At 41.1% G+C, this 12,186-nt stretch overlaps 1 protein-coding gene across 1 annotated transcript in view; it reads right to left on the reverse strand.

Moving 5' to 3' along the window:
- Window positions 1–3,926: 3,926 nt before the first annotated feature.
- UBE3D (ubiquitin protein ligase E3D) overlaps window positions 3,927–12,186 on the reverse strand; it is a 318,973-nt gene continuing 310,713 nt past the window's right edge. The window contains exon 10 of the mRNA XM_049896368.1: window positions 3,927–3,947. Coding sequence (XP_049752325.1) covers window positions 3,942–3,947 — 6 coding nt within the window. The 3' untranslated portion in view covers window positions 3,927–3,941. The remainder of the gene's footprint in view (window positions 3,948–12,186) is intronic.

Consider the following 12,186-nt stretch of genomic DNA (forward strand, 5'->3'; position numbering starts at 1 on the left):
TGAATTTGAACCACCAACCTTTCAGTTAGTAGCCAAGCACTTAACCATTGGCACCAACCAGAGCCTTAATAAACATATCTTTTTTAATTGAGATAATTTCAGAGGGCATCTGTTGCTTGCAAATAAAGTAGCTGTGACTGAAGTGGACAGACTGGATGAATCACAGAGATGGAATGCTAAGGCCTTTGGATTTTTTTCCATGCTTCTAGCACTCACAGATATGACAAGAGCTCAGCAGGGAATAACAGTTCATTCTCTTTCCTCTTTTACACCAAAAGAGAACACAGTGGTTGGAGGAATGCTTTGTTTAGCACTGCTCTCACCTTTATGACGGAGCCTTGGTGGTGAAGTGGTTAAGTGCTCAGCTACTAACCAAAAATTGGAGGTTCAAACCCACCAGCTACCCCACGGGAGAAAGATGTGGCAGTCTGCTTCCATAAAGATTGCAACCTTGGAAACCATATGGGGCAGTTCTACTTGTCCTATAGGGTCACTGTCACGGACTGAATTGTGTCCCCCCAAAACTATGTGTCAACTTGGTTAGGCCATGATTTCTAGGATTGTGTGGTTGTCCTGGAAACCCAGGTGGAGTAGCGGTTAAGTCTTATTGCTGTTAATCAAAAGGCTGGCAGTTTGAATCTGCCAGGCGCTCCTTGGAAACTCTATGGGGCAGTTCTACTCTGTCCTATAGGGTCACTATGAGTCAGAATCAACTTGATGGCAATGGGTTTGGTTTTGGGGTTTTTTGTGGTTGTCCTCCATTTTGTGATTGTAATCTTATGTTAAAATTTTAGGGTGGGATTGTAACACCACCCTTACTCAGGTTACCTCCCTGATCCAAGGTAAAGGGAATTTCCCTGCGGTGTGGCCTGTGCCACCTTTTCTCTCTCAAGAGATAAAAGGAAAGGGAAGCAAGCAGAGAGTTGAGGACCTCATACCAGGGACCTCATACCACCAAGAAAGCAGCACCAGGAGCAGAGTGCGTCCTTTGGAGCCGAGGTCCCTGCACCTGACAAGCTCCTCGACCATGGGAAGATTGAAGACAAGGACCTTCCTCCAGAGCTGACAAGAGAAAGAAAGCCTTCCCCTAGAGCTGATGCCCTGAATTTGGAATTTAAGCCCACTTTACTGTGAGGAAATAAATTTCTCTTTGTTAAAGCCATCCATTTGTGGTAATTTGTTAAAGCCATTACCACTTGTGGTAATTCTGTTATAGCAGCACTAGATAACTAACACAGTCACTATGAGTTGGAGCGCACTAGATGGCAACAGGAGTCTCACTTTTTGGGCTAAGCAGGGCAAGGATGAAGACCTTGGTTGACTCTACTACAACATTTTGATGAAGAGGCTAAAGGGAAATCCTTTAAATATCTAAATTATCTAGCCTCCCTGAAGTAGGAGATCCAGAAGGAATCTCTAGAAAATACTTGCCTGGAGGCCTCTATAACTGGGAATCTCTACAATAAGGGGTTATTTTATCTACATATAAAATCACACAAAATGTGCTAAAGGAGACATGTATACCTTGCTGCAATATTCAAGGCCAAGAACATTCTAAACATGATGAGCAAGAATAAGGACCCAGCAAATTGAGGCAATTCAAAGTTTACGTAAAAAAGTAATAATAAGCATGATAAATTGAAGCAGGAACTCTCAAGGAAAAGCTTAGAATATTGTGCCCCACATAAAAATCTTTAAGCATTTAGCAAAAGTAATTCAAACTGCAAGGTACAAATCGAAGGGCTTTTGGGGAAGCCTAGTGATGAAGGGCAAAGAGCTGTCATTTCCAATAGAGAGCTTTGTGTACACCAAGCGAAGGGCAAGAAGAACACAGGGTCAGCCCGCAAGGGCCAAGGAAAAGCCATAAGCAGAGAAATTAAAGAAGCACTCAATTTTCATTTTGATCTGGTTTCAGCATCGCGAGACACAAACAGTTCCTCGCTGGAGCATAACAGGGGAATTTGAGGATGAAATGTGAATTTTTTTTTTTTTGTAAAGTCATTTGACATCAAAATGCCAGGGTTTTTTTAATCCATGTGGCTATGGACTCAAGTACGTGTATTAGTTTTCTATTGCTATTACAACTACCACAAAGTTACGGGCTTAAAGCAACATACATTTATCATCTTACAGTCGGTAGGCCAGAATTTTGATATAGTCTCACCAACTAAAAAGAAAGCGTCCACAGGGCTGTATTCCTTTCTGGAGACTTTAAGGGAAAATCTGCTTCCTCGCCTTTTCCAACTTCTAATGGTTGCCCATATTCTTTAGCTCATGGCCCTTCTCCATCTTCAAAGCCAGCAATATCACATTTCTCTGATTCTTCATCTATGATTACATGTCCTTCTCTGATCACAGGTGGGAAAGGTCTTCTGATTTTAAGGATTCAAGTCATTAGATTGAACCCACCTGAAACCTTAATCACATCTGCAAAAGTCCTTTTTGCCATGTGAGGCAATACGTTCACAGGGCCTGGGGACTAGGGTGTGGACATCCTTGGGAGGCCATTATTCTGTCTACCACAATAAGAAAACTGCATCTTCTCTGGAATTCATTAAACCCGTGGCTGTCTTCAAGTCTTTTCCAGACTTCATCAGATACCCAAGCCTTCTTCTCCCCAAATTTATGAGGTCTCTCCCTCTCTCCCCTGTGGCTCCTAAATTCTGATGCCCTTCATACTGTAGCTCTCTGGTTTACTGTAGGAGATGGCACCTTCTCTCATTCACTAAATAAAAATTCACTCAGTATCCCACTTAAAATATACGCTGTTGCTTGTATTCAACTTCAATACTGTAATTTAAGAACTTGTTTTTTGCCTTTTGTTTATCTATACACACAACTGTTACATCAGATACTTTCCCAGTGGCAAGTACTGTATATTTAACTCTCTTCAGATGATTTCCACACAGCGCCACGGAGATAACAGGCTTTATTGATGCTTTTATCATTTAACAAGCTCCTGGCAAAACAAGCATACATTTTATAGGCAGAAAACCACAGACAAGTGGTTATTTTAAGTAAAGCTACCAAAAACACAACATCAAATTAGGTGAAGTTGGAGAAAAGAACTTTCCAAAACAAGGCACTGAAAATTTCCTTCAAATACCATGTATGGCATGTTTAAAATGCAGTCGTATATAATAAACATGCTTTTTCAGAAACTCAATTGTTTCTCAAAATGAGATGGCCCATTCTTCTTCCCAGGAGGGTTAGGTCATAGATGCTGTAGGATATTACAGCTAGAAGGAAGCTTAGAAATCTAGTTTCTCCATTTAAGAGATGAAGAAACTAAGGCTCAGAAAGGTGAAAATAAAGCAGAGAATAATATCACTTTTAATAGTGAAAACAGAGGCTTGAATTGTGCAAACATTATTCAGAATTAGGACCAAAAGGGAAAAATTCTCACAGTCTCAGGCTTCCAACTGACAACACTTTTGTTCAAAGCTTAACCTTGAGAATGGATAATGGCCACGAGCCAGTGGTGCAGAAGGCCAGAGGAGAGAATGGTGTCACTCATGCTGACGTGCAGTGATAATAATGGGAAACTGCTCACAGTCCCCTGGGCAACGAGAGCTCAGCATGGTTTCCCCCAAAAAGCCTAAATTTTAGTTAAATTTTCAGCCACAGCTTGCTCGATTTTTTAAAAAATAGGCAAGTTGATAATCTTTCTTCTGAGAATTTTATCTCTGGTTCTAAAACAGATTTAATCAGCACGCTACGTAATTGTACATTTTCACCAGAGTCTAAAAACATGTGGTAGCAAATAGCTAACCTCCACCCCAAGCCTCTACCCCACCCTTACCTCTTCCTCTCACCTCTTTCCACACATGCTGGTGCCTGTGAAGACATGCAAGGCAGTGTTTTCAGTCATGTTTCATTTACGCCATGCTCCTTCAGTCTCTGAAATCTCTGTTCTCACATATTCTCCTGCCTCAGATCTCCTACAGCTGAAGACAATGAGATGATGAGTGAAAATTTAAGGGCTCATTATACAAATGTAACACCCCATCACATGCAGTGATGAAAATGTAATTCAGCTTTAATTCCAGGAGCCTCTAAGCATAAGTTTCACACAGAACTCACTCCTGTGTTTCTCTTTTCTACTACCAACATCACAGAAACAGGCTCCAGAATGCTTTTCTTGAGTTTCCTTAGTATCTTTTTATTTCCTGGGTCCATCTCATAAACAAAGGCTTTTAGAAAGCACACAGTTTTATATATTGTATATATGGGGTATGTGTATATATATATATATGGAACTCTGGCGGCACAGTGGTTAAGAGCTTGGCTGCAAACCAAAAGGTTGGCAGTTAGAATACACCAGCCACTCCTTGGAAACCCTATGGAGCAGCTCTACTCTGTCCTATAGGGTCATTATGAGTTGCAATCGACTCAATGGCAAAGGGCTTTTATACGTATGTGTGTGTATATATATATATGTGTATATATATATATATACACACAGATATATATATATATATATATATATATATATATACATAAACACACACACACACATACATGACTGCCCTTAAAGAGCTGACAATCAAGTTGGAGGAAAAAGCAAAATGAACCATACAAAAAACATACCGATGTTGTTAGTTTCCATCAAGGTGGCTCCAACTCATATAACCCATGTATAACTGAACTACATATTGCCCTGTCCTGCACCATCTTCATAATAATTGGTATATTTGAGTCCACTGTTGTGGCCACTGTGTATTTTGAATGCCTTCAAACCTAGGGGACTCATCTTCCAGCACTATATTGGACAATATTTTGTTGTGATTCATAGGGTTTTCACTGGCTACAATCACCAGGTCTTTCTTTCTAGTCTGTCTTAGTCTGGGAGTTCTGCAGAAATCTGTCTACCATGATTGGCCCTGCTGGTATTTGAAATACTGGTAGCATAGCTTCCAGCATCATAGCAACATGCAAACCACCACGGGAGGACAAACTGACAGATGGGTGGTTCATACTAACATTACAAAATAGTTTGTAGACCAAAAACAAAAAACCAAACCCAATGCCACTGAGTCAATTCTGACTCACAGCGATTCTACAGGACAGAGTAGAACAGCCCCATAGAGTATCCAAGTAGCACCTGGTAGATTTCAACTGCTGACCCACTATGCCACCAGGGTTTGGTTAAAGGACAGTAATCTTTACTCAGTAAGTGCTTACTGATGCTGCTGTTATGCCTCAGGCACTGTGATGGGTGTTGCTGGGATACAACAGTGAAGGCATAAATCTGGTCCCTGGAGCTTTGATTCTAGTGACAACTAACACTAAACCTCCTAACAAAAAGAAATAGTCTAGATTTGAGGTTGAAACAAGTGTTATCACCTGGTGTGAGCAAGAGTTAACTAATGGGCATACTTTTATAAGATTACAGTGTCTTCTATTCCAATTTTCTGCCTCCTCTACAGAGGGGCTAGGTGTCTTGATCATCTTATTAATTTTCTACACCTAAGGCAAGACCAGGAATATAGCATGTTTTTAGTAAATATTGGAGGCATGGATAAATTGAGAAACAGCTTCTGCCCTAGAATTTCATTGTATTTCAGCCAGAGAGGTCCAGGATCGCTTCAAGATAACAGTGGCAACACAAGATTGGCAAACGCAGAACAAAGGTGTGTCAAAGGAACAATGCTGAGAAGTGCATACAGATCAGTTGCCAGAACTTGATTAGAGTGAGTCAGGTAGTACAAAAGGAATAGATCAGGTGGTGGGCAAGAAACAGAATCAATATGAAGAGTCAAAAACCCAACAGTGGTGCTTGGCAAGAACCAGATTTCAAGATGAATGCTGAGTTCAAGGAGCCCTGGTGGTACAGTGGTTAAGAGATCAGCTGCTAACCAAAAGGTTGGCAGTTTAAATCTATCAGCTGCTCCTTGGAAACCCTACAGGACAGCTCTACTCTGTCCTATAGGGTCACTATGAGTTTGCTATGATTCAGAATTGACTGAACAGCAACCAGTTTGGTTTTTTTCTGTTTTGGTTGAGTTCAAAGTCAGCAAGCTTTAACAAAGAAGCAAAGTGAGAAAAACCAGGAGTGAACACCAAGATCTTCTTGAAGGCCCATGGCCCCATCCCCCGGTGCCTGACTTAGTGCCAGCAACTGCTACTAACACTGCTACATTTAACTTCTTATCTGCCAAGATTCTGGACCTCTCTTGTCTAGGTCCCTGCGAACTTCCTGATCCCCTGGGATCAACTTATTGCTCACCTAATCCATCTAATCCAATCTCCCTCTTTGGATTTTGTCCAGGGTCCTCCCACAGGCCAAGGCACCCTTGTCAGACCTCTCCTTGCTGGCATGGACCTGCCTCCACATAGAAAGAGTGTTGAAATCATGAACATGAATGAGAGGGAAAATTCAAGAAAAGAGACAGCAAAGGAATAGTCACAAAGGTAAGAGAAGTAGTGCAATGTAGTATAATGGAACGCAAGGAAAGTTCTGTAAATAGGGGAGGCGACTTCCAACTATGGTATATGTAGAGCAAGAGCATTAGAAACAGTGTCACATCTGAGTCCAGCTCTGCTGCTTATTGGCTGGTTTAGCTTAGGCAAATTACTCAACCCCTCTGAGTCCTAGTTTCAACAGAAGAAGAATAATAGTAACACTTAACCTCATGGCAGTTTGTGAGGACTAAATGTTGCCGTCATGTGTCACTGAGTTGAGTCTAACTCATAACAACCTTACAGGACAGAGTAGAACTGCCCTATCAAGCTTCGTAGGCTATAATCTTTATGGGAGCAGATCACCAGGTCTTTTCTCCCGTGGAGCCTTTAGTGGGTTCAAATCACCTACCTTTCAGTTAGCAGCCAAGCGCTTAACCAGTGCTCCACCAGGGCTCCTATGAAGACTAAATAGTTAATACATTTTAATACCTGGCACATAGTATGTACCAATTAACGCTGGCTAGTGTGATAATTATTATAACAATGTCCCTTGTACCCCTTACCCTTTTACAAGTATTTTGAACATATGCCAAAGATCTTAAAGTTGGTATTCATAGGTGCCAAGTTAGTGCTATTGACTCTGGGAGAGAATATAGGAAAGGGGCCTGCTTTTATACTTTTCATTCATAGTAACATATGCTTCTTGTCTGAAGGGAAAAAGTTTGACAGATTATGATACATAGTCATGGTCAAGAGTGAAAAACAGCCTTGGGGCAAATCGGTTTTTAATTTGTGTTTTTGAAAAATTGGGACTATGCTTTACAATATTCTGAAATTACTCACTGGGGAGGATGTGATTACAGGGGCATAATACTTTCCCTTGCCTCAAATACAGCAACTCCCCAAAACAGAGCAAGCAAGGCTCTTCTTCCTGTTGTAGATGGGAACTGTGGAGCCTCGTCCTCTAATCTATAAGCAGTGATTGGCTTCCCTTCAGTGGAGTCACTGTTGTTGCATTAAAAAGAATCTTAACTATGGCTCCTCCTGGCAGTAGCTGTGCTAAACATGTAGGAACTGCTTCCTCCACCCTCGTATTTTCTCCTCTGCTCAGTTTATGCCCCTGAATGATATTGAAAATAAAATGGGAATTAAAAAGAATTTGTTCTAATGGATAAGGATTAATCAAACATAGTTGGGTTTTAGATTTTTCAAAGCTGATGCCAACGTCAGTAACGATAAAAGACCAGAAGATGGGTTCTCGGGAGAGGTGACTCATTGCTCAGGGGACAGGACTCTAGAATGGGGTCCTGGAAGCTTCAGATGGTGATAGTGCAAAGGAGAGGATTAACGATGAAAGAACACACAGAATCCTGATCAGAAAAGCCAGGCTACCAAACATACAGAGAAAGACTGAGTGGAAAGGGAGAGAGCAATATCTCTGAAACTCCGCTCCTTGGCTGTGTACCCAGAAAGTCTACATTTCTGGGAAATGCTACTGATAAACATAACAGAGTTTTTGAGACCAGATGGCTGAACAGCTTTAACCTAGAACCAAACAGAGACAGGAGCTTATTTATTAGGTAAAAAGAAAAGGTGAGAGAGAGCATTACATTAGCTTTGGGTTGACTGGACATTGTCAGTAGTCTACCCTGTGTTCATTCCTCTCATCTTCCTTCCTAACAGAATCCCAATTTCTTTCCAGAAAGTTATCATTTCTCCATGAAGCACAAGGGCTTCAGGAAAAGTTGACCCCATCTCCAATTCTAAGGGTTGGCTGTAGTAGTCTAAAGGAAATCCCACCCAACTTACCAAGGTATTGGTAAATTGTTACGTGACCCACTGGGACCAGGGAAAGGTTTTCTGGATCCTCAGCAAAAATTCTCCACATTCTACAAAAAATTCTGGACATTTTTCAGATATTGTTGTTTGTGATTCAAGGGCCAGAACCTCTGCCAGCCTAGATATGAAATCAGAAGACTGCACTTAGGTGAAGAGAGCAAAAGGAACACAAATACAGAAAGCACAGGCCATGGGATTTGGTCACTCCAAACCTACCATACCTTGGGCTTCTCACTGCACAAGACAATAAAGTCTTTGTGGTTGAAGCCAGCTTGAGTTTAGACCCACTGTTCCAAGGGCTAATAATGATAACAATGTTGTTGTTAGGTGTCATTGAGTTAGGTCCAACTCACAGCAACCCTGTGTACAATAGAACAAAACACTGCCCAGTACACCGCCATCTTCACAATTGTTACATGCTTCAGCCCATTGTTGCAGTCACTGTGTCAATCCATCTTGTTGAGGATCTTCCTCTTTTTTGCAGGCCCTCTACTTTATGAAGCATGATGTCCTTCTCCAGGGACTGGTCCCTCCTCGTAACATGTCCAAAGTATGTGATATGAAGTGTCGTCCTCCTCGCTTCTAAGGACCATTTTGGCTGTACTTCTTCCAAGACAGATTTTGTTCCTTCTTTTGGCCGTCCGTGGTATAGTCAATATTCTTTGTCAACACCACAACTCAAAGGTGTCAATTCTTCTTCAGTCTTCATTTTTCATTGTCCAGCTTTCACATACATATGAGATGACTGAAAATACCATGGCTTGGGTCAGATGCACCTTAGTCTTCGAAGTGACATCTTTGCTTTTTAACACTTTAAAGAGGGCTTTTGCAGCCGATTGGCCTGATACAATATGTCTCTTGATTTCTTCACTGCTGCTGCCATGGGTGTTGATTGTGGATCCAAGTAAAATGAAATCCTTGACAACTTCAATCTTTTTTCCATTTATTATGCTGTTGCTATAATAATAACAGCCAACATTTACTGAGCATTTACTGTGTGCCTATGCATTCATATGAATGAGCTAATTTAATTCTGAATAACATCTTGCACCCCCACGTGTCTGTCAGTTTGTCATACTGTGGGGGCTTATGTGTTGCTGTGATGCTGGAAGCTATGCCACCGGTAGTCAGATACCAGCAGGGTCACCCATGGAGGACCGGTTTCACCTGAGCTTCCAGACTAAGATAGACTAGGAAGAAGGACCCGGCAGTCTACTTCTGAAAAGCATTAGCCAGTGAAAACTTTATGAATAGCAGTGGAACACTGTCTGATATAGTGCTGGAAGATGAGCCCCCCAGGTTGGAAGGCACTCAAAAGATGACTGGGGAAGAGCTGCCTCCCCAAAGTAGAGTCGACCTTAATGATGTGGATGGAGTAAAGCTTTCAGGACCTTCATTTGCTGATGTGGCACGACTCAAAATGAGAAGAAACAGCTGCAAACATCCATTAATAATCAGAACCTGGAATGTACAAAGTATGAATCTAGGAAAATTGGAAATCGTCAAAAATGAAATGGAACACATAAACATCAATATCCTAGGCTTTAGTGAGCTGAAATGGACTGGTATTGGCCATTTTGAATTGGACAATCATGTAGTCTACTATGCTGGGAATGACCACTTGAAGAGGAATGGTGTTGTATTCACCGTCAAAAAGAACGTTACAAGATCTATCCTGATGTACAACGCTGTCAGTGATAGGATAATATCCATACGCCTATAAGGAAGACCAGTTAATACGAATACTATACAAATTTATGCACCAACCACTAGGGCCAAAGATGCAGTCTGAAATTGATCGAACATGCAATCAAGATGCATTAATTACTGGTGATTGAAATGCGAAAGTTGGAAACAAAGAAGAAGGATGGGTAGTTGGAAAATATGGCCTTGGTGATAGAAACAATGCCGGAGATCGAACGATAGAATTTTGCAAGACCAACGACTTCTTCATTGCAAATACCTTCTTTCATCAACATAAACGGTGACTATACACATGGACCTCGCCAGATGGAACACACAGAAATCAAATTGACTTCATCTGTGGAAAGAGAGAATGGAAAAGCTCAATATCATCAATCAGAACAAGGCCAGGGGCCGACTGTGGAACAGACCATCAATTGCTCATAGGCAAGTTCAAGCTGAAACTGAAGAAAATCAGAGCAAGTCCACAAGAGCCAAAATATGACCGTGACTATATCCCACCTGAATTTAGAGACCATCTCGAGAATAGATTTGACGCATTGAACACCAGTGACCGAAGACCAGATGAGTTGTGGAATGACATCAAGGACATCATCCACGAAGAAAGCAAGAGGTCACTGAAAAGACAGGAAAGAAAGAAAAGACCAAGATGGATGTCAGAGGAGACTCAGAAACCTGCTCTTGAGCGTCGAGCAGCTAAAGAAAAGGAAGAACTGATGAAGTAATAGAAGTGAACAGAAGATTTCAAAGGGCCTCTTGAGAAGACAAAGTAAAGTATTATAATGACATGTGCAAAGAGCTGGAGATGGAAAACCAAAAGGGAAGAACACGCTCGGCGTTTCTCAAGCTGCAAGAACTGAAGAAAAAATTCAAGCCTCGAGTTGCAATAGTGAAGGATTCCATGGGGAAAATATTAAACGATGCAGGGAGCATCAAAAGAAGGTGGAAGGAACACACAGAGTCATTACACCAAAAAGAATTAGTCAAGAAAAAAAAAAAGCAGTCAAGAAATCAAAAGATGCATTGTATTAGGCAAATCTGCTGCAAAGGACCTCTTTAAATGTTGAAGAGTGAAGATGTCACCCTGAATACTAAGGTGCGCCTGACCCAAGCCATGGTATTTTCAATCACATCATATGCATGTGAAAGCTGAACAATGAATAAGGAAGACCAAAGAAGAGTTGATGCCTTTGAATTGTGGTGTTGACAAAGAATATTGAATATACCATGGACTGCCAAAAGAACGAACAAATCTGTCTTGGAAGAAGTGCTGCCAGAACGCTCCTTAGAGGCAAGGATGGCGACACTGCGTCTTACATACTTTGGACGTGTTGTCAGGAGGGATCAGTCCCTGGAGAAGGACATCGTGCTTGGCAGAGTACAGGGTCAGCTGAAAAGAGGAAGACCCTCAACGAGGTGGACTGACACAGTGGCTGCAACAATGAGCTCAAGCATAACAACGATTCTAAGGATGGCGCAGGACCGGGCAGTGTTTCATTCTGTTGTGCGTAAGGTCGCTATGAGTCGGAACCGACTCAATGGCACCTAACAACATCTTACATGAGTATTACTGACATACTTATTTCACAGATGTGCAAACTGATACAATGTGTGCCTAGTCATTCACACGAATGAGCTAATTTAATTCTGAATAACATCTTACATGAGTATTACTGACATACTCATTTCACAGATGTGCAAACTAATACTCAAGACACTTGGAGAGTTTAAACAACTTACTCGAGTTTGCACAGCTCAAGTTTGCAGAGCTGGAATTTGAGCCCAGATAGACCCTCATGACCATTACACCAATACTGCTTCTAGGTTGCCTCTGAGACCTGGCCTCTGAGGGATAATGAATTTATGATTACTTTTTCCTTACCTTCATCTTATCTTCAGAAAACTAATATAAAAACATGTATACAAATTTTCCTAAACAAAAAGCAATCAAATTGATTCTAACAAAACACAAGGCTGGGGAAGGTGAATGATTTTACTTTACAAGTAATTTAAATGATATATTGCTTTCTAAATTGTGCATCATTTTTTTAATGAACTATTATGAGATATTATACAAATTAAAAGTTGTCAGCTTTCTGTAAATAACAAAAAGTACTTGGAATATTTAATCAGCGATTTATAACTGCTAAGTAGTTGGAGAAAGTAATTTAGGCTGTTCCTTGATCTCTGTATATTTGGACAATTAAAAAATTGCTTGCTTTACATTCTAAAATGCCT

Source organism: Elephas maximus, chromosome 1, assembly GCF_024166365.1.
Source record: "Elephas maximus indicus isolate mEleMax1 chromosome 1, mEleMax1 primary haplotype, whole genome shotgun sequence".
NCBI classification, from domain to species: domain Eukaryota; kingdom Metazoa; phylum Chordata; class Mammalia; order Proboscidea; family Elephantidae; genus Elephas; species Elephas maximus.